General features: G+C 32.5%; 4 protein-coding genes across 5 annotated transcripts; all 4 read left to right on the forward strand.

Moving 5' to 3' along the window:
- Positions 1 to 1821: 1821 nt before the first annotated feature.
- Positions 1822 to 4454, forward strand: LOC144429893 (uncharacterized). 2 transcript variants are annotated; one of them, XM_078118117.1, is made up of 5 exons: positions 1822 to 2077; positions 2397 to 2477; positions 2558 to 2701; positions 2782 to 2974; positions 3127 to 4454. In XM_078118117.1, the coding sequence occupies exons 1-5, from the start codon at positions 2023 to 2025 to the stop codon at positions 3389 to 3391; spliced, it is 738 nt and encodes a 245-aa protein (XP_077974243.1). In that variant the 5' UTR covers positions 1822 to 2022; the 3' UTR covers positions 3392 to 4454. The 2 variants fall into 2 exon arrangements, with proteins under 2 accessions (XP_077974243.1, XP_077974244.1); XM_078118118.1 differs by lacking the exon at positions 2397 to 2477.
- Positions 4455 to 7344: 2890 nt separating this feature from the next.
- Positions 7345 to 11374, forward strand: LOC144429949 (uncharacterized). The gene is made up of 5 exons (XM_078118202.1): positions 7345 to 7513; positions 7884 to 8129; positions 8224 to 8487; positions 9516 to 9744; positions 10196 to 11374. Exons 1-5 carry the CDS (start codon positions 7459 to 7461, stop codon positions 10413 to 10415), a joined length of 1014 nt encoding a protein of 337 aa, XP_077974328.1. The 5' UTR covers positions 7345 to 7458; the 3' UTR covers positions 10416 to 11374.
- Positions 11375 to 13298: 1924 nt separating this feature from the next.
- On the forward strand, positions 13299 to 22402 carry LOC144429758 (uncharacterized). The gene is made up of 5 exons (XM_078117956.1): positions 13299 to 13434; positions 19618 to 19698; positions 19779 to 19922; positions 20003 to 20195; positions 20348 to 22402. Exons 1-5 carry the CDS (start codon positions 13299 to 13301, stop codon positions 20745 to 20747), a joined length of 954 nt encoding a protein of 317 aa, XP_077974082.1. The 3' UTR covers positions 20748 to 22402.
- Positions 13763 to 17050, forward strand: LOC120347067 (uncharacterized). The gene is made up of 4 exons (XM_078118201.1): positions 13763 to 14118; positions 14508 to 14768; positions 15348 to 15576; positions 16040 to 17050. Exons 1-4 carry the CDS (start codon positions 13851 to 13853, stop codon positions 16302 to 16304), a joined length of 1023 nt encoding a protein of 340 aa, XP_077974327.1. The 5' UTR covers positions 13763 to 13850; the 3' UTR covers positions 16305 to 17050.
- Positions 22403 to 22533: the final 131 nt, after the last annotated feature.

Below are 22533 nucleotides of genomic sequence, written 5' to 3' on the forward strand. Positions count from 1 at the left end.
TTCACTCCAATCAAGGCTTCAGATAAACAGTCAGTAAAAATACAACTTAAATACACAACTATATACACACAATCGGCATCATTAAATCACAATATAATAATTTGTTAACACAACTCATGTTACAATTACAAACTATATCTCTCTAGCCAAAACTGTAGAAAAACAGCCAGTGAGACATATAAGACTGCTGAAATCATAAAGAGCATAATCATTGCAGTTCAGCAAACTCTAAACAATACATAACCAATTGGGATAAGTTTAGGAATGAATTGTTAAGTAGAAAAAAATGAGAGGAAAATGGAACCGAAATCTATGAGGACAAAACTAATCTAACAGGTATTAATAAGCTGTCCAACATATATTGAATATTGTATTAAAAATTGTATTCTCCTATTCTTAAATAATTCAATATAGGTTGTGAAGCAAGGCAATGTTCCCTGAAGTCTGAATTATATTAGGAGAGAGATAAGCAACATTTATAAATCTGAATCTTATATATGTACAATGTAATGCGAAAAAAACTGACTGAAGTATATAAAAATATATGAATGAGGGAACCACCACCCAATATCTCAATATAAAGAAGAATAAATGTGACTGATGAGTGAGTTAATCTACCATTTATGGTGACTGTGGATATAGCCCCCATCCTAAAAACAACACCCATTAATAAATTTTACCTAATAAATAATTATAGACAGAAGATGGCTGGATATTTGAAGATGGCATACTTCCTGATTGTCGGTTGACATTCTGACAATTTCTTCACCTATGAGTGATAATTCAACTTCCTATAAACCAGAATGAACGATGATCGTAGTACGTAATACAATAAATATCTTAAATATCTATAATCAGCAGTATTTGATGAAACAATCATCAGTGAGCATTGCTAATAATTTTAGTAGAGAGAAACTAGTTTGAATTAAATTTTTAGGATTTATAAGTTTAGACATTGTTAGTAGACTGAAATAAAAGGACAACAATTTACGAGAATATTTCTGTAACGTTTCATCTGACCAAAGACAGACTTCCTCAGACAAGGAGTTTACAACAATCAGGAATCTTGGAAAGTATAGTAATGTTCATTCCTTCTACAGCATCCTCGCATTATACGCATACGAATCGACAAGCATAGAGGGCATAGAAGACGGATGGGAATTAGTCTTGCGTAACCTAGCACACCATTTACAAGATGTCGCAATAATACAGAAATGACATTTTCAAGTTTCATTTGACTGAAAATCTTCCACAAACGGTTTTCAGCACCGTGGCTAAGAATGAAATATCACTTTACAGTATCTTTGACATCTCAAAAGGTTTATTTCAAAATGGCCTACGAAAGCATTTTCTCATTTCAGAACACGACCCAGTCCTATAGTGGAGTAATCGGTACTCCCGTAGTATATGTACCAGGGTTAGGCCATGATTTTTTTCCGATTTTCCTTATTTCAGTTTTATTACAAGTTCGGGGACTGTCTGTGTTGGCCAATTGAATATACCACATCATAGGTTTCAATCAATTCATACAACTTGATGTAAAGTAGGAGAACAAAATTAATTACCTCCATATTGGTACATACAATTCTGGAGTGCCGAGTTATCTATAGATATATCAATGAGTAAGTATATTAACAATTCCAAATAATGTCCATCAAGCACTTGCAATCTTACACTTTTATACAAATGACAAACAAAAATGCCAAGACAATACATGACACAAGTAGATCATCGCTATATTGTAATGATATTTCGCCCACATCCTAATTATAATAACAAATATAAGGCAGTAATCATTACAAAATAGAAACCAGAGGGAAGTGTTTCATAGTCACTGATTCCTATTAACAAGGAGAAATTCTGAATATAAATCAGAAGCTTGTTACATCAAGCGTTGAGACAGGTCTTGTATTTTATCAGTTGGATTTTGTCTTTAGCTATGTTAGTACTGTGTAATGATTTGAGTGATTGAAGAAACAAAGCAAAAAGAAGTTCAAAGAAGTTGCTGAAGATAAACTCAACATGAGGAAACATTCAAAACTCTTCAATTGCAAATGGTTGTTTATGCAGATAGTTGGTGAGATCCCACTTACATAAATAGTTCCAAATCAAGAAATAAATGTACATTTGTTACCCAAAAACATAGTAGCCTGATGAATTCTCATCCAAAGTCATTCACGAAATAATAATTTTGATTTTAGATTTTCATTAATATAAGATTTCTAAATTGTTTAAAAAGAAGAGTAATGGAGGTTTATACAATATAATTCTCAACCATGTATTAGATTGAGAAAATATCAATTCTATACATATAAACGTGTTTTGGGCTTTATGAGACTGATGAAAATTGGATGGATTTCGCAATGTTGTAATTGTAAAAACTTATTTCTTTATAGCACTAAGCATCAGTCTGAATGAAGCGGCACCCTGCACTGATTGTTCAAATCCAATACTTGGAACAACCACTTCTAAACCAAGTAAATCTTAAATAGCATAAAAAATTCAGTTCAAAAGTAAAACATCCAATCCTGAAATAAACTTTCCTTTCAAATTACAGCAACAACAAATGGATGGGAAACAACAACAAAATATCCAGAAGAAATTTCGACAACACTCAAAGCTGAACAGACTACAAAGCTGAACGGTCTACAAACGGAAATTCCGACAACACTGAAAGCTGGACCAAATACAAAAGACAAAAGTAATGAAATTTTATTTGTCAAAACAATAGCAATTATCCAATACACAATCATAATAAAAACTAAACTTCATAAATTTCAGTTAGTGAAGCTGAGCAGCAAACAACACTATCTGATTCAGACAGAACTGAATCTCATTCAACAACTGATTTGGACAAAAACATCACAGTTACCACGGGAACCAATGGAAGTTCTGATTTATTGACAATTGCAATTCCATTGTCAGGAATAGTTGCTTTTATCTTGGGAGCTTTGTCAATCTTTGTCATACAAAGGTAACAAGTAAAACAACACATAGTAGCAATAATTTCTCCACAATACTTTCACTTTGAATATCGTTTTGAAAATTCGGTGCCATTTCAAGGTTTCGTTTGAATGTGGTTGAACAATATGCTAATAAATATTTTTATTAATATTTTGAACCCAGGTATTGCAACAAAAACAAGAAACCGAAAAAGAAAGATTCAATGGAAATTGGAAGCATCCAACATCAGCAGCCAACTGTCCATGAACGAACAACATATGAAAACTACACACCAACATCAGATGAAAGTGGATATGCAGTTCCGAATCAAGTTGATAACAAGAATGAACAAAGTGGATATGAAGTTCCGATTCCAGTTGATAACGAGAATGAACAACAATATGAGGTTGTGAGAAGCGGAGCAGAATACCAATATGAAAATGCATGAATGAGTGAAATAAATTCATCCAAACCTTTTGAATTGGAAAACTGCATTTTTTGGAAAATAACACAAGTTATGGAATTCTCTCATGAAAAACTAAAATATTTATTTGTATTGAAGTCCAATTCATTTTGACTTCTGACTGCAGCAATGACAAATTGTGGAAGATTTTATAATTTGTGTTGTATTTTTTTTTAATCAGATCATTGTTTTATCAGAATTCTTCACATAATATATGAAGGATAGGGTTTTGAACTAAATATGAGTAGTAAGTATATTAATATATTTGAGTGTCCATAAAAAGCAATGATCTGAGAGGGATTGTCTGTACCCCTTCTTGTCATATTTTCGCTTGTCGGCATTAGATGAAAGTGTGCTCATAATGAATAAAAATGAACGATTATGTTTCTGAATATCTTGAAAAATTTGATCACTATTTAGCTCTTTAAGCTTCGCTGAACTAATAATGGGTTATAAAGTCATGTTAACAATTGAGTTAAAAAAGCTAACATTGAGTCATCAAAAATTATGAGCAAAAGGCGTAACTACTGAATTTAGGAAACTATGATAGTTCCACTCTGCACAGGTTTCACTTTTAACAACAATTTTTTGGCTAAAACATTTCAGTACGCACTTCAGCGTTTGAAATGAACTTCCTCCTACGTGTCCTAGCTGTATTCCTAATAGCAATGTGCTCAATTATTTCAAGTCATTATCTACTAGAAACACTGTCCCTTAGAATGTCATTTGACACTTACAAAAAATAGTCTTTTTAGTAAGCAGTTCAGTTTTTTTAAGTCTTTCAAACTTCTAGAGCTTGAGACCATTCTTTGATTAAATTTTGGAGAAATATTCATTGCCTACTATAATTATTTCTAGACCCATGCATTGATAATCTTGTGTGTTGACTTCTGATAGAAGTAAAAAAAAAAAAAAACAGAAAAGAATTTCATATCATGGCAAAGAGAAAAACAAATAATACATGCTTAAATTGGTGAAATTGATAATTTTTCAAGTGAAACTATCCCAACAATATAATTTTCAACCATGTATGAGATTGAGAAAATATCAATTCTATACATGTAAACATGTTTTTGGCTTTATAAGACTGATAAAATATGGATAACTTTTTTTGTTAATTCAAATACAGTAGACGAAATATAATTAATTTCGAATCGATTTGAATACCGGTAATTGATTTTGGACATTACAGGGAACCTACCACTTTCAAACTAATATTTGCGACTGTTTCTGCATGTCTTTTTAAAATATCTTAGTGTTTTATTTTGTTAAAACCATAATCGGTTTGCTATTGTTTAAATATAACATAAATAAATTTATTGTGAAATATTGAGTGCTGAACATTATTAAACAATATTTAATGGGAGTCACGACAAAAAGTACCACGACACCAGGAAATGCTAAGATTACCTATTCGCCCACAATCTCGCAGTTTTGAAGCAGTTAGTAGTATGGGATAGGTTTGAAACTGAACTTCAAATGAAATTTAAAAATGACTGAAAAAGTTTAGTTGCAGCAGATAAGATGCAAAAATCCATTGACAGTAACCAGTAATGCTAACCAGTTTGCTGATCTCATAAAATTCTGTAAGACGGTTTTATAGAACCGGTGCGAACCGGCTGAATTCCACCACTGAGCATATCGAACTAATATAGATACCCACCGAGTGAGTGTGCATGAGTAGGGACAAATGGACCAATAAATTTTTGCTTGAGATGTCAAGATGACTAGCGGAATGTTTTTAAGACAACAACAGCCTACTCACAATAAAACTAACTCAAAAGTGAAATTACAAACAAACACTCAAGAACCACTTGATAATTAATTTATTAATTACTGTTGAGTAGAAGTTTAATTTACAACCATTTCTTATTTATGAACATCTAATAACTGACAAACTTCATATTTTAATAGCATTAAATTTGAAAAAAATTCTACATTCTAAGAATGACTTGCCTGATTTCTGATTTCTGTTTTGTTTCCTTTTCAACTTCCTATTCTAACAAATATGTTGTCACACAGATTCTGTAAAATGAATGAAATAAATAATACATTAATGTCTAATAAAGTTTGGCAGTTTCCAAGAAGCAAAAGTCTGGTTAGTAAAGAAGATTTATTCAATGTAAGAGGGAAGGTTATATTCCCAGAAAACTTTCACTCCTATAAAAGCTCAGCACAAAATAATAAATAAAAAAGTGAATTTTGGAAATTTACTCACGAAAGTAAGAGTTATCAGCGGCAGAAATCACAAATCATAATGAAACTCTATGACTCTGATCAAAACCTTACCTACTCAAAAAAACAAAACAGCTGAATTCAAAAAGCATAATCTATCCAGTTCCCAACTTCACCAATTCCTCATTGTCAGTTTACAGCAAATAAAAATAAATTTGACCTCAATAGATAAATAATCTACCATTTATGGTGACTCTGGATATAGCTCCAACCCGAAATAAAAGACACATGAATTCATTGCTTAATCAAGCCACATTACTATAATTTGAACTAATAAAGTGCTATGCGAAAAATAATTGTTAATATTGCCAATAGCAACTCTGCAATGTAAGAATATCTGAATATGGCATACTTCCTGACTGTCGTTCGACATTCTGACACTTTTTTTCACCCATGAGTGATAAATCAACTTCCTATATACAGAATTAACGATGCTCATTGTAAGTTACAATAAATATTTATAATCAGCAGTATTTGATGAAACAATCATCCGTGAGCATTGCTTGTTTCCAGTATTAGTCATAGGGGGAAACTCATTTGAATTAATTATCCAGAACTTATAAGTTTGGACATTATTGGTAGACTGAAATAAATAGCAACAATTTACAAGATATGCAACTCAAGAGTCCTGGTACACACTGAAACAGATATAATTCTGTAACGTTTCATCTGACCAAAATCAATCATGCGGTTTAAATGTGACGATAAATAAATTCGTTTGAAAATAACTGTGACCTAAATAATGAGTTAATTATTTATATTTAGAAACAGATTGTGATGAAAAAAAATACAATCAGACTCCTAAATTGCATAGTATGGTATTTTTATTCCTGCTACAGCATTCTTGCATTATCCGCATACGATTCCACTAGCGCAAGGGCATTGAGGAAGGATTGGGAGTTAGTCTAACTCAACCTGTACTGATAATTTACAAGATATTCTAATAATGCGCAAAAGACAATTTCAAGTTTCGTTTGGCTTCATTTTCCAGCAATGTGGTTGACAAGGGAATCTCACTTAAACTTTACAGTAGGTTTAACATCTCAAATGTTTTATTTCAAAATGGGCTACATGAGTATTCATTTTCTCATTTCAGAAGAGTCCTATAGTTGAGTAATCGGTACTCACGTAGTATATGTACCAGGTTAGAGTTACGTCATAATTTTATTCCGGTTTTTCTTATTTTAGTTCTACTACGATTTCGGGGAATGTCTGTATTAGCCAAGTGAATATACCCCCATAGATTTCAGTTTGTTCATACAACTTAATGTTAAGTAAGCAAACAAAATTAATTACCTACATATTGGTACATAGACTTCTGGAGCGCCGAGTAATTTATAGATATATCAATGAGTAAGTATATTAGCAATTTCAAATAATATTCATCCACCAGTAGCGACTAACCTGTTTAAGGACTGTTCAACCTATGAATCAAATGTTTCGAATTGTAACAAAGAAAATCTTAAACTTCTATATAAATGAGAAAACAAAAGTGCCAAGATAATACATGACACAAGTAGACCACCGTTATGTTGTAATGATATTTCGCCCACATTCCTAATTATAATAATGAATATAAGTCAGTAATCATTACGTAGTAGCAACCAGAGGGAAGTGTTTCATAGTCACTGATTCCTATTAACAAGGAGAAATTCTGAATATAAATCAGAAGCTTGTTACATGAAGTGTTGAGACAGGTCTTTGTTTCGTCAGTTGGATTTTGTCTTTATCTATGTCAGTACTTTATAATGAATTAAGTTATTGAAGAAACAAAGTAGAGAGAAGTTTTTAAAGAAGTTGCTGAAGATAAACTCAACATGTGGAAACGTTCAAAACTCTTCAATTGCAAATGGTTGTTTATCATGATAATTGGTGAGATCTTACTTACATAAATAATTCTTACAAAATTACAACTATGGGGAGGCATAAGTATTGCTTCACATTAATTTGATAACAGCAAATTTTATTTTAAATTTTTTTTTTTGTCCAATGAATTTGCCTCGATATTAAACCAATCACAATAAATTAGAGATCACATTATGAAAATTTTAATATGATTTTTCAATTTCTCAAGTGTTTAAAAACAGGAATAAAAAAGTTTCATACATTATATTAATAGCTTAGTTAAGACTTTGTACGTATTACAGATATAAACAGATTACATCATTAAAATATGGAGGTCTTTCAATTCCGAAAAATTCAATTTTGAATGCAATTGATCTAGTTTTTGTAATCCTTATAGTACTCATCATTGGTCTGAATGGAGCACGAACATGCACTGATTGTCGCAGTGTAACGCTTAGTACAGAGAACAAGAATATCATACATGGACCAAGTAATGAATACAACTGCAACTGTGATTGGACAATACCAACAAGTATGGAGACAGATCATGAAACTGCAGTTGTTCTGTTGTTACAAAATGTTTCACTTCCAAAGACAACTAGTAGTGGAAGTATAGACTGCAGCGGAGAAATCAGACTCCCAAGTAAGTTTTAACTGATGTAAGTAGGCTATTCAAGGATGACATCTCCAACATCAAAACATTCGTTTACTTGACAATATTAATTTGTTTCATGCAGGATGGGATGGATATAAATGTGAATTTCCAAGCAACTACTGTCTTGCATTTGCAACTGCATCAACCGTTTGCAACATCAACAAAATCAGAGAGAAAATTTCAGTTGCAAATCACACCTGTGATTCAATCATTCCGTGGAATTATGCTGGAGGAAGCCCATACAAGATACATTACTATGCAGCAAACCGTGCTGGTTACACTAAATACTTCACAATACAATACCATGTAATAGATTGCAGACCAACAACAACCACACCTGCACTCAGTGAGTAAATTCAATATTTTTATGCAATGCTTAATCATGTCTTATGCTCAAGTAGTCACAGATATGCCAATCTATAAAGAACCATAATTATCAAACCCGGGTGAGGTGGTGGGATGAGGGGAACCTGAGATGTGTAACCTACAACTGGAGTGGGCAAGGTTTTGGACTAGGGGCCAGAAATTTTGCCCATCTAGAATGACGGGCCATGTAAGTATAACGTGAAAAGTCACATTTTATGAACGATACTTAGTGTTACAAAAGCAAAAGTGGAAAACAATAAGTCTCATGCTAAAACTAAATCAATCGCAATCTCAACAAATTCCTTGAGCTATTTTTAGCTAAAATATCAAAATTTAGTTTTAGTTTGGTTATGGCAGCATCAGGCGGGCCAAATTGAACTACCAAACGATCCGGATTTGGCCCGCAGGCTATAGTTTGCCCATGTCAGTCCTACAATGTGAACACAGTTTAAGTGTAACAACTTAACCCTGTGGTAACACTAGTGGTACGTACGTGGAAGCTTTCAAGTGGTACGCGAGTAGTTTGAATTATTGCAACAATTAACTTTTGAGTTGGCTAAAATATGGCAACAACGGGTTTATATCAGCAGTTCTTGTTTTGAGACAGCCCTCGCCCGCTACTGCCCACCTAAAACGAAACAATGGACAAAACCTTCAACCCCTGATGGCAATCAACGCAAATTCTATCGTGATTTTGCACGCAATTAACACGTTGTTACTGCATAAAATAAATACTTCGAAACTTTGCAGGAGATCTAAAATGGATGTAGTGCTACATAAAATACTATCATAGCGCGTTTCTTGTGCCATGGTTCCCCACCACAAAATAAAGTTTTTTCGGTGGTACGCGGCCAGAGTAAAAAGAACAAAAGTGGTACCGGTCAGTGGAAGATTGAGAACCGCTGCCTTAACCAATAAGGCCAGGCGATCATGCCCATATTGCTCTTGTTGAAACGATATAACATAATTTCAGGATGTGAGAATCAAACTTTTATTACAAAATTTTAGCCACGGTAACTGAGCAAGCAACAACAACAGCAACTCATCAAAAAGATACATCATCTAATAAAATAGACTTTGACTCAACCAGTGAATCAACCAGAACATCTGGCAATGTTCAATGTTCAACTGAAAACAGTGAAAGCTGCAGCTGCCAAACATCACTGATCATCGCTATCCCAGTATCAGGAATTGTGAGTTTGATCGTTGGGGCTTTGTTGACGTTCATAATACCAAGGTAAGCATAGATATTGTATATTAAATGAATGTCAATGAAAATGCATAAATTACCAAGTGGGCAATCTATCAAGTACAAAAAAATGTGTGCCACTCTGCCTCAGGGTTGACAAAATTTGAATACAAGTTTGAAAAAATAAAACCCAATTTCAGCCAATTTTGTATAACAAATTATTTCGTTGAAAATGTTGCCATTTGCAAAATCCAAGTTTCATGGAAAACTTTTGGATACATCTTTTAACTCTGATGCCAAAAAAATTTATATCAACTACAGTCTCGGATCCAATTCCAGCTAAATATGACAAACTTGACTGTTTATCGTAGATTCAGTGACGTCAGAAGCAGATATTAAAACAGCAAATGATTACCGGTAGTCTCAATTACAGTATCAAGTAAATACATATAGTAATTATTAACTCAGAATCTCAGATTATATTTCTATCAAACACCAGGTATTGCAATAACAACAAGAAGAAACCAAAGAACAACGATTCAATGGAAATGGGAAGCATTCAACATCAGCAGCCAACTGTCCATGAACGAACAACATATGAAAACTACACACCAACATCAGATGAAAGTGGATATGAAGTTCCGATTCCAGTTGATAACAAGAATGAACAACAATATGAGATTATAACAACTGGAAAGGAATATCAATATGATAATTGAAAGCTTGGACATATCTTTTTTAAAAGTCACAAACTATGCCACAGAAATTTTGTAACATAAATTTTGGCAAAAATATGAACTAAACTTTGATCGGCTCTCCGAAACAATTTAGAAGTTGTTCGTATCTGTGATATATTCTTCAACAACGTTTTACATATTAAATTATATCAATTTACAATTATCTATAGGTAATACATTTGATTCGAAGAACTTTTCCATGCAGTGCCTTATCTGGGAAAAGTTGTAGCCCAAGCAGCCACTCAGCATAATCTACTAATATAGCTAATCTGTGAGTGAGTGTGTGGACCAATCAAGAGCTTTGCATGATAGTGTCTAGATCAGTGGTTTTCAAACCTATATGTACTGTAGCCCCTTTACAGCACTCTATATATCACATCGCCCCCCGGCAAATAAAGAAGAAGACAAATTAATAACACAATTACAAAAATTATAATAATAGAACATGGTATTTGTCAGCCAAATTAGCTTGGGATCTTCAGCAAATTTATTCAATGTCCAGAGATAATTTGGTCAGGTACAGCCTTAGATGGGCAATTTGATAAGTCAAAGCTAAAAAAAAACAATTGTTCTACTTCTTCGTAAATAAGTAGGTATTTGAGATAACTTGCGACATAATTAGAACCTCTTTTTGCAAAAATTCATTTTGGTTTGTGATAATTTTGACCATTTCAAGAAAGCATTACCCCCAATCCTACCTCCAATGTGACTCCTTTAACCCCAAGACGACGCTACTGGCTTCTTATTATAACAAAATCCAGTTTACACAACTGTTGATCGACAAATGTCGGTATTTTTACATGCTCCTTAATCACAATGAATTTGAAATGCTTCTATGATAAGTATTCTTGCCTGTTTTCAGATTTCTTCTTTGTTTCTTTTTCGATTTTTCAACTTGCTCTTGTATCAATAATGTTGTCAAACAGATTCTGTAAAATGAATGAAATAAATTATACAAATGTCTGATATAGTTTGGCAGTTTTTATGAACAAAAGTCTGGTTAGTAAAGAAGACTTATTCAATAGAAAGGCAGGTTATATTCCAAGAAATCTTTCACTCTTATAAAGACTTGACCAATATAGTAGAAAAGAAAAGTAAATCACAATAATGATTAGTTTTCTTCATTTAGGGAGTACGAAAAGGTATCAATGTTGCAATCACAAATCATAATAAAACTCTGACTCTGATCAAAGCCTCATCTACTGAAATATGAATGAAATAAAATAAAATAACATAATTTTTCCAGTTTCCAACTGTACCAACTCCTTATTGTCAATTGAAGGCAAATAAAAATAAATTTGATCTCAAAAGCTATATAATCTACCATTTATGGTGACTAAAGATATAGCTCCAACTCAAAATAAACGCAGGAATTCATTGCTTAATCACCTAACATTACTATAATTTAAACTAATAAACTGATAAGCAAAAATAAATGTCAGTATTACTAAAAAAACACATTATCTTGCAATGTAAGAATATCTGAAGATGGCATACCTCATGATTGTCAGTCGACATTCTGACACTTTCTTCAACTATGAGTGATAAATCAACTACCTATATACCAGAATCAACGACGCTCATAGTATGTTATATAATAAATATCTATAATCAGCAGTATTTGATGAAACAATCATTCGTGAGCATTGCTAATAATTTTAGTTTCCATTATTAGTCATAGGGGGAAACTCGTTTGAATTAATTATCCAGAATTTATAAGTTTGGACATTATTAGTAGATTGAAATAAATAACAACAATTTACAAGATATGCAATTCAAGAGTCCTGCTACACACTAAGACAGATATATTTCTGTAACGTTTCATCTGACCGAAATCAGACTCCCTCAGACAAGCAGTTTACAACAATGACAAGAAAAGAACAATCATGCGGTTTAAATGTGACGATAAATAACTGTGACCTGAATAATGAATTAATTATTTATATTTAGAAACAGATTGCGACGAAAAAAATACAATCAGACTCTTGAATTACATAGTATGAAATTTTTATTCCTGCTACAGCATTCTTGCATTATCCGCATACAATTCCACTAGCGCAAGGGCATTAAGAAAGGGTTGGGAGTTAGTCTCACGCAACCTGTACTGATAATTTACAAGATGTTCCAATAATAGGCAAATGACAATTTCAAGTTTCGTTTGGCTTCATTTTCCAGCAATGTGGTTGACAAGGGAATCTCACTTAAACTTAACAGTAGGTTTGACATCTCAAATGCTTTCTTTCAAAATGGCCTACAAGAGTATTTTATTATTTCTGAACAGGATCCAGTCCTATAGTTGAGTAATCAGTACTCCCGTAGTATATGTACCAGGTTAGGGTTACGTCATAGTTTTGTTCCGATTTTCCTTATTTTAGTTCTATTACGAGTTCGGGGACTGTCTGTCTTAGCCAAGTGAATATACCTCCTGCCCATACGATTCAGTCACTTTACACAAGTTGATGTAAAGTAGGCGAACAAAATTAGTTACCTCCATATTGGTACATATACTACCGGAGCGCGGAGTAATCAATAGATATATCAATGAGTAAGTATATTACCAATTCAAAATAATATCCATGAACAAAGAAATTCCCACACTCCTACACAAATGGCAAACATTACAAAATGTCAAGATAATACATGCCACAAGAAGATCATCACAATGTTGTAATGATAATTCGCCTACATTCTTAATCATAATATTAATATAAGTCAGCAATCATTACGTAGTAGCAACCAGACAGAAGTGTTTCATGGTCACTGATTCACATTAACAAGGAGAGATTCTGAATATAAATCAGAAGCTTGTTACATCAAGTGTTGAGGCAGGTCTTGTATTTTGTCAGTTGGATTTTGCCTTTATCTATGTCAGTACTGAGTAATGGATTAAGGGATTGGAGAGAAAACAAAAAGAAGTTTAAAGAAGTTGCTGAAGATAAACTCAACATGTGGAAACATCCAAAACTCTTCAATTGCAAATGGTTGTTTATGCAGATAATTGGTGAGATCTTACTTACTTACAATAAGTTTAGTTACACATTCTGCTGTTACACAACCAACTGTGATGGGCATTATTAGTTTCAAATTATTTACAATTACAGTAATTTGAAATTGTCTCACCAAATTATAATAAGCAAATTCTTTAAAATCAAATCGCGGACAATTGAGGTTATTTAACTTTTGTTTTCAAAACATATTTCACATCCAGATTCAATATAAAAATATTATATAATTTTAACTATTTTGTCTTTCAAATACCTCGAATGTTTAAAAAAGGAATAATTAAGTTTTATACAATTATTCATGGATTTAAGAATCTGTAATACAATTGAAAAAGGATTATAAAATATATTTGATTTATAAATGTGTTTTAAAATTCGTAGTACTTCCAATTAAAAAAAATAAGTTCTATTGCAAATGAATAATCCCTTTTTAGCATTTAGTATTGATCTGAATGAAGCAGCACCCTGCACTGATTGCTCTAATATCATACTTGGAACAGAGAGCATCAATATAACATATGGACCGAATATGAATGAATACGATTGCAACTGTGATTGGACAATACCAACAAGTATGGACACAGATCATGAAACTGCAGTTGTTCTGTTGTTACAAAATGTTTCATTGCCATTGACAACTAGTATTGGAAGTATAGATTGCTCTGGAGGAATCAGATTCCCAAGTAAGCTGTATTATACTAATTACCGTACTGTTAATATACTACCGTATGCTATTCTAATATACAGCAACAATGAATAAAAAACATCAGTAACTATAAAAATGCATAAAACCTTCACAGGAACGGATAGTTACAAATGTGAATTTTGGTGATCTCTGGTCTACAAAATAGGCTAATAACAATGCAAACAAATATGTAATGTTTTAAATTAGAGGTTTGTAAAGCTGCAGTACATAAACAAAGCACACAGACGCTATGCTTATATTTATGACAAGTTGATACGACATTTGCGGACCCATGTACTTGATTACTGTATACCCTTCTAAAATACAGCAGCGATTAATAACAAAAAAACATTAGTAAATACCAAAAATGTATCAACACTTTTATAGGCAATGCTCCTCACAAATGTGATTTTGCAATCAACTACTGTCTTGCATTTGCAACTGCATCAACCGTTTGCAACATCAACATAATCAGAGAAAAAATTCCAGTTGCAAATCACACCTGTGATTCAATCATTACATGGAATAAAGCTGGAGGAAGCCCATACAAGATACAATATTATGCAGGAAACTATGCTGGTTACACAAAATACTTCACAATACAATATCTTGTAATAGATTGCAGACCAACAACCACAACTGCACTAAGTGAGTAATTTTTTTTTATGCAATGCTTAATCATGTCTTATGCTCAAGTAATCACAGATATACCAATCTATAAAAAACCATATTTATCACACCTGGGTGAGGTGGTGGGATGGGGGGAACCTGAGATGTGTAACCTACAACAGGAGTGGGCAAGGTTTTGGACTAGAGGCCAGAAAGTTTGCCCACCTAGAATGACGGACCATGTAAGTATAACGTGAAAAGTTACATTTTATGAACGATACTTAGTGTTACAAAAGCAAAATTGGAAAACAATAAGCCTCGTGCCAAAACTAAATTTAATCGCAATCTCAACAAATTCCTTGAGCTATTTTTGGCTAAAATATCAAAATTTAGTTTTAGTTTGGTTATGGCAGCATCAGGTGAGCCAAATTAAACTACCAAATAAGCCGGATTTGGCCCGTGGGCTGTAGTTTGCTTATGTCAGTCCTACAATGTTAACACAGTTCAAGTGTAACACCTTAACCACTAAGGCCATACGATCACGCCCATATTGCTCTTGTTGAACAATATAACTCAATTTCAGGATGTGAGAGTCAAACTTTTATTACAAAATTTTAGCCATGGTAACTGAGCAAGCAACAACAACAGCAACTCATCAAAAAGATACATCATCTAAAAAAATATACTTTGACTCAACCACTGAATCAACCAGAACATCTGGCAACGTTCAATGTTCAACTGAAAACACAGAATGCAGCAGTTCCCAAACATCACTGATCATTGCTATCCCAGTATCAGGATTCATGGGTTTGATCATTGGAGCTTTGTTGATGTTCATAATACCAAGGTAAGCATAGATATTATATAATAAATGAATGTCAATGAAAATGGATAAATTACCAAGTGGGCAATCTATCAAGTACAAAAAAAATGTGTGCCACTCTCCACCTGAGAGTGATACCTGCTTCAAGAATGACAAAATTCAAATACAAGTTCGAAAAAATAAAACCCAATCTCAGCCAATTTTGTATAACAAATTATTTTGTTAAAAATGTTGCCATTTGCAAAATCCAAGTTTCATGGCAAACTATTGGATACATTTATTGACTCTGATGACAAAAAAATTTATATTAACTACAGTTTCGGATCCAATTCCAACTAAATATGCCAAACTTGACTGTTTATCGTAGATTCAGTGAAGTCAGAAGCAGATATTAAAACAGCAAATGATTACCGGTAGTCTCAATTACAGTATCAAGTAAATACATATAGTAATCATTAACTTTGATTATATTTCTATTAAACACCAGGTATTGCAATAACAACAAGAAGACACCAAAGAACAAAGATTCAATGGAAATGGGAAGCATTCAAAATCAGCAGCCAACTGTCCATGAACGAACAACATATGAAAACTACACACCAACATCAGATGAAAGTGGATATGAATATCTGAATCAAGTCGATAAAAAGAATAAACAAAGTGGATATGAAGTTCCGATTCCAGTTGATAACAAGAATGAACGACAATATGAGGTTATAATAACTGGAAAGGAATATCAATATGACAATTGAAAGCTTTGACATATCTTTTTCACAGTCACGAAACTATGCCACAGAAATCTTGTAACATGAATTTTGGCAAAAACATGAACTAAACTTTGATCAGCACTTCGGAACAATTTATAAATTGTTTGCAACTGTGATATATTCTTTAACAACGTTTAACATATTAAATTATACTAATATACAATTGACTCTAATTAATACTTTCCATGAACTTTTCCATGCAGTGCCTTATCTGGGAAAAATTCCAGCCCAAGCAGCCACTCAGCATATTCCATTAATATAGATGGTCTGTGAGTGAGTGTGCAAGAATAAATAACCAATGGACAAACCAAGATCTTTGCATAAGTGTCTAGATTAGTGGTTTTCAAACCTATAAGTACTGTCGCCCATTTGTTTGTGTCGGAGCTAAACACCCTTATGGTTCTACTTCCTTATTAATAAACAGGTATTTGGTATAACTTGCAACAAAATATATCAAATTTCTTTTTGCAAAAATTCATTTTGGTTTTCAATAATTTTGACTATTTAAAAAGAAGCATTACCCCCAAATTCTCCCTCCAATGTGACTCCTTCACCCCCAAGAGGACGCTACTGGTTTCTTATTATAACAAAATCCAGTTTACACAACTGGTGATTGACAAATGTCAGTATTTTTACATGCTTCTTAATCGCAATGAATTTGAAATGCTTCTAAAATAAGTATTCTTGCCTGTTTTCATATTTATTTTTCACTTCTCTTATGATTTTTCAACTTCCACTTCTGAGAATTATGTTGTTTCAAAGATTCTGTGAAATGAATGAAATAAATTATACATATGTTAAATAAATATTTGCAGTTTTTCTTAACAAAAGTCTTCTTCTGGTTTGTGAATTAGATTTATTCAATATAAGAAGCAGGTCATAGTATAAACACTTTTCACTCCAATCAAGGCTCCAGACAAGCAGTTACTGGAAAAATGAAGAATACAACTTAAATACACAACTTTATACACACCGTTAGCATCGTTCATTCATTAGAACACTATATTTAATTTGTTAACTCAACTCAAGTTACAAACTATATCACTCTATCCAAAGCTGTAAAAAAAACAGCCAGTGAGACATATAAGACTGCTGAAATCATAAACAGCATAATCTTTGCAGTTCAGCAAACATACATTAACCAACTGAGTTAGTTTAGGAGTGAATTGTTAAGTAGAACAAAATGAGAGCAAAATGAAAACCGAAATCTATTGGGACAAAACTAATCTAACAGGTATTAAGCTGTCCAACATATATTGAATATTGTATTAAAAATTGTATTCTTCTATTCTTAAATAATTCAATATAGATTGTGAAGCAAGGAAATGTTCCCTGAAGTCTGAATTATGATAGGAGAGAGATGAAGTCTGAATTATAATAGGAGAGAGATAAGCAACATTTATAAATCTGAATCCTATATATGTTCACTGTAGTGAAAAAAAACTGACTGAAGTATATAAAAATATGAATGAGGGGAAGCACTACCCACTTCTCTCAATAAAAAGGAAAATAGATGTGAATCATGATTGAGTAAATCTACAATTTATGGTGACTGTGGATATAGCCCCACCCTAAAAACTACACCCATTAATAAAAATTTACCTAATAAATAATTATAGACAGAAGATGGCTAGATATCTGAAGATGACATACTTCCTGATTGTCGATTGACATTCTGACAATTTCTTCACCTATGAGTGATAATTCAACTTCCTATAAACCAGAATGAATGATGATCGTAGTACGTAATACAATAAATATTTATAATCAGCAGTATTCAGTGAGCATTGCTAATAATTTTAGTAGAGGGGAACTAGTTTGAATTAATTTTCTAGGATTTATAAGTTTAGACATTATTAGTAGACTGAAATAAAAGAACAACAATTTACAAGAATATTTCTGTAATGTTTCATCTGACCAAAGACAGACTTCCTCATACAAAGAGTTTACAACAATCAGGAATCTTGGAAAGTATAGTTATGTTCATTTCTTCTACAGCATCCTTGCATTATTCGCATACGAATCGACAAGCATAGAGGGCATAAAAGACCGATGGGAATTAGTCTTGCGTAACCTAGCACACCATTTACAAGATGTCGCAATAATACAGAAATGACATTTTCAAGTTTCCTTTGATTAAAAATCTTCCACAAACGGTTTTCAGCAATGTGGCTAAGAATGAAATATCACTTTACAGTATCTTTGACATCTCAAAAGGTTTATTTCAAAATGGCCTACGAAAGCATTTTCTCATTTCAGAACACGACCCAGTCCTATAGTGGAGTAATCGGTACTCCCGTAGTATATGTACCAGGGTTAGGCCATGATTTTCTTCCGATTTTCCTTATTTCAGTTTTACCACAAGTTCGGGGACTGTCTGTGTTGGCCAATTGAATATACCACATCATAGGTTTCAATCAATTCATACAACTTGATGTAAAGTAGGAGAACAAAATTAATTACCTCCATATTGGTATATACAATTCTGGAGTGACGAGTTATCTATAGATATATCAATGAGTAAGTATATTAGCAATTCCAAATAATGTCCATCAAGCACTTGCAATCTTACACTTTTATACAAATGACAAACAAAAATGCCAAGACAATGCATGACACAAGTAGATCATCGCTATGTTGTAATGATATTTCGCCCACATCCTAATTATAATAATAAATATAAGGCAGCAATCATTACAAAAAAGAAACCAGAGGGAAGGAAGTGTTTCATAGTCACTGATTCCTATTAACAAGGAGAAATTCTGAATATAAATCAGAAGCTTGTTACATCAAGCGTTGAGACAGGTCTTGTATTTTATCAGTTGGATTTTGTCTTTAGCTATGTTAGTACTGTGTAATGATTTGAGTGATTGAAGAAACAAAGCAAAAAGAAGTTCAAAGAAGTTGCTGAAGATAAACTCAACATGAGGAAACATTCAAAACTCTTCAATAGCAAATGGTTGTTTATGCAGATAGTTGGTGAGATCCCACTTACATAAATAGTTCCAAATCAAGAAATAAATGTACATTTGTTACCCAAAAACATAGTAGCCTGATGAATTCTCATCCAAAGTCATTCATGAAATAATAATTTTAATATTAGATTTTCATTAATATAAGATTTCTAAATTGTTTAAAAAGAAGAGTAATGGAGTTTTATACAATATAATTCTCAACCATGTATTAGATTGAGAAAATATCAATTCTATACATATAAACGTGTTTTGGGCTTCATGAGACTGATGAAAATTGGATAGATTTCGCAATGTTGTAATTGTAAAAACTTATTTCTTTATAGCACTAAGCATCAGTCTGAATGAAGCGGCATCCTGCACTGATTGTTCAAATCCAATACTTGGAACAACCACTTCTAAACCAAGTAAATCTTAAACAGCATAAAAAATTCAGTTTAAAAGTAAAACATCCAATCCTGAAATAAACTTTCCTTTCAAATTACAGCAGCAACAAATGGATGGGAAACAACAACAAAATATCCAGAAGAAATTTCGACAACACTCAAAGCTGAACAGACTACAAAGCTGAACGGTCTACAAACGGAAATTTCGACAACACTGAAAGCTGAACCAAATACAAAAGACAAAAGTAATGAAATTTTATTTGTCAAAACAATAGCAATTATCCAATACACAATCATAATAAAAACTAAACTTCATGAATTTCAGTTAGTGAAGCTGAGCAGCAAACAACACTATCTGATTCAGACAGAACTGAATCTCATTCAACAACTGATTTGGACAAAAACATCACAGTTACCACGGAAACCAATGGAAGTTCTGATTTATTGACAATTGCAATTCCATTGTCAGGAATAGTTGCTTTTATCTTGGGAGCTTTGTCAATCTTTGTCATACGAAGGTAACAAGTAAAACAACACATAGTAGCAATAATTTCTCCACAATACTTTCACTTTGAATATCGTTTTGAAAATTCGGCGCAATTTCAAGGTTTCGTTTGAATGTGGTTGAACAATATGCTAATAAATATTTTTATTAATATTTTGAACCCAGGTATTGCAACAAAAACAAGAAACCGAAAAAGAAAGATTCAATGGAAATTGGAAGCATCCAACATCAGCAGCCAACTGTCCATGAACGAACAACATATGAAAACTACACACCAACATCAGATGAAAGTGGATATGAAGTTCCGAATCAAGTTGATAACAAGAATGAACAAAGTGGATATGAAGTTCCGATTCCAGTTGATAACAAGAATGAACAAAGTGGATATGAAGTTCCGAATCCAGTTGATAACAAGAATGAACAAAGTGGATATGAAGTTCCGATTCCAGTTGATAACAAGAATGAACAAAGTGGATATGAAGTTCCGATTCCAGTTGATAACAAGAATGAACAACAATATGAGGTTGTGAGAAGCGGAGCAGAATACCAATATGAAAATGCGTGAATGAGTGAAATAAATTCATCCAAACCTTTTGAATTGAAAAACTCGTGTTTTTTAGAAAAAAACACAAGTTATGGATTTCTCTCATGAAGAACTAAAATATTTATTTGTATTGAAGTCCAATTCATTTTGACTTCTGACTGAAGCAATGACAAATTGTGGAAGATTTTATAATTTGTGTTGTATTTTTTTTAATCAGGTCATTGTTTTATCAGAATTCTTCACATAATATATGAAGGATAGGGTTTTGAACTAAATATGAGTAGTAAGTATATTAATATATTTGAGTGTCCATAAAAAGCAATGATCTGAGAGGGATTGTCTGTACCCCTTCTTGTCATATTTTCGCTTGTCATTAGATGAAAGTGTGCTCATAATGAATAAAAATGAACGATTATGTTTCTGAATATCTTGAAAAATTTGATCACTATTTAGCTCTTTAAGCTTCGCTGAACTAATAATGGGTTATAAAGTCATGCTAACAATTGAGTTAAAAAGCTAACATTGAGACATCAAAAATTATGAGCAAAAGTCGTAACTACTGAATTTAGGAAACTATGATAGTTCCACTCTGTACAGGTTTCACTTTCAACAACAATTTTTTGGCTAAAACATTTCAGTACGCACTTCAGCGTTTGAAATGAACTTTCTCCTACATGTCCTAGCTGTATTCCTAATAGCGATGTGCTCAATTATTTCAAGTCATTATCTACTAGAAACACTGTCCCTTAGAATGTCATTTGACACTTACAAAAAATAGTCTTTTTAGTAAACAGTTCAGTTTTTTTAAGTCTTTCAAACTTCTAGAGCTTGAGACCATTCTTTGATTAAATTTTGGAGAAATATTCATTGCCTACTATAATTATTTCTACACCCATGCATTAATAATCTTGTGTGTTGACTTCTGATAGAAGTAAAAAAAAAAAAAAAAGAATTTCATATCATGGCAAAGAGAAAAACAAATAATACATGCTTAAATTGGTGAAATTGATAATTTTTCAAGTGAAACTATCCCAACAATATAATTTTCAACCATGTATGAGATTGAGAAAATATCAATTCTATACATATAAACATGTTTTTGGCTTTATAAGACTGATAAAATATGGATAACTTTTTTTGTTAATTCAAATACAGTAGACAAAATATAATTATTTTCGAATCGATTTGAATACCGGTAATTGATTTTGGACATTCCAGGGAACCTACCACTTTCAAACTAATATTTGCGACTGTTTCTGCATGTCTTTTTAAAATATCTTAGTGTTTTGTTTTGTTCAAACCATAATCAGTTTGCTATTGTTTAAATATAACATAAATAAATTTATTGTAAAATATTGAGTGCTGAACATTATTAAACAATATTTAATGGGAGTCACGACAAAAAGTATCACGTCACCAGAAAATGCTGTGATTACCTAATCGCCCACAATCTCGCAGTTTTAAAGCAGTTAGTAGTATGGGATAGGTTTAAAACTGAACTTCAAATGAAATTTAAAAATGACTGAAAAAGTTTAGTTGCAGCAGATAAGATGCAAAAATCCATTGACAGTAACCAGTAATGCTAACCAGTTTACTGATCTCATAAAATTCTGTAAGACGGTTTTATAGAACCGGTGCGAACCGGCTGAATTCCACCACTGAGCATATCGAACTAATATAGAAACCCACTGAGTGAGTGTGCATGAGTAGGGACAAATGGACCAATAAATTTGGTCCGACCCGAAATAAAAGATACATGAATTCATTGCTTAATCAAGCTACATTACTATAATTTAAACTAATAAAC

Source organism: Styela clava, chromosome 11 (assembly GCF_964204865.1).
Source record: "Styela clava chromosome 11, kaStyClav1.hap1.2, whole genome shotgun sequence".
Lineage (NCBI taxonomy): Eukaryota > Metazoa > Chordata > Ascidiacea > Stolidobranchia > Styelidae > Styela > Styela clava.

Bases quoted from the DNA above. Each gene is read 5' to 3' on its own strand.
- LOC144429893 (XM_078118117.1), top strand. From the start codon at position 2,023: ATGAGGAAACATTCAAAACTCTTCAATTGCAAATGGTTGTTTATGCAG. The intron at 2,478-2,557 runs GTAAATCTTAAA...TTCAAATTACAG, and splicing joins AACAACCACTTCTAAACCAA to CAACAACAAATGGATGGGAA. The intron at 2,702-2,781 runs GTAATGAAATTT...CATAAATTTCAG, and splicing joins ACCAAATACAAAAGACAAAA to TTAGTGAAGCTGAGCAGCAA.
- LOC144429949 (XM_078118202.1), top strand. From the start codon at position 7,459: ATGTGGAAACGTTCAAAACTCTTCAATTGCAAATGGTTGTTTATCATG. The intron at 8,130-8,223 runs GTAAGTTTTAAC...TGTTTCATGCAG, and splicing joins CGGAGAAATCAGACTCCCAA to GATGGGATGGATATAAATGT. The intron at 9,745-10,195 runs GTAAGCATAGAT...ATCAAACACCAG, and splicing joins TTGACGTTCATAATACCAAG to GTATTGCAATAACAACAAGA.
- LOC144429758 (XM_078117956.1), top strand. From the start codon at position 13,299: ATGTCAGTACTGAGTAATGGATTAAGGGATTGGAGAGAAAACAAAAAG. The intron at 19,699-19,778 runs GTAAATCTTAAA...TTCAAATTACAG, and splicing joins AACAACCACTTCTAAACCAA to CAGCAACAAATGGATGGGAA. The intron at 20,196-20,347 runs GTAACAAGTAAA...TTTTGAACCCAG, and splicing joins TCAATCTTTGTCATACGAAG to GTATTGCAACAAAAACAAGA.
- LOC120347067 (XM_078118201.1), top strand. From the start codon at position 13,851: ATGAATAATCCCTTTTTAGCATTTAGTATTGATCTGAATGAAGCAGCA. The intron at 14,769-15,347 runs GTGAGTAATTTT...ACAAAATTTTAG, and splicing joins AACAACCACAACTGCACTAA to CCATGGTAACTGAGCAAGCA. The intron at 15,577-16,039 runs GTAAGCATAGAT...ATTAAACACCAG, and splicing joins TTGATGTTCATAATACCAAG to GTATTGCAATAACAACAAGA.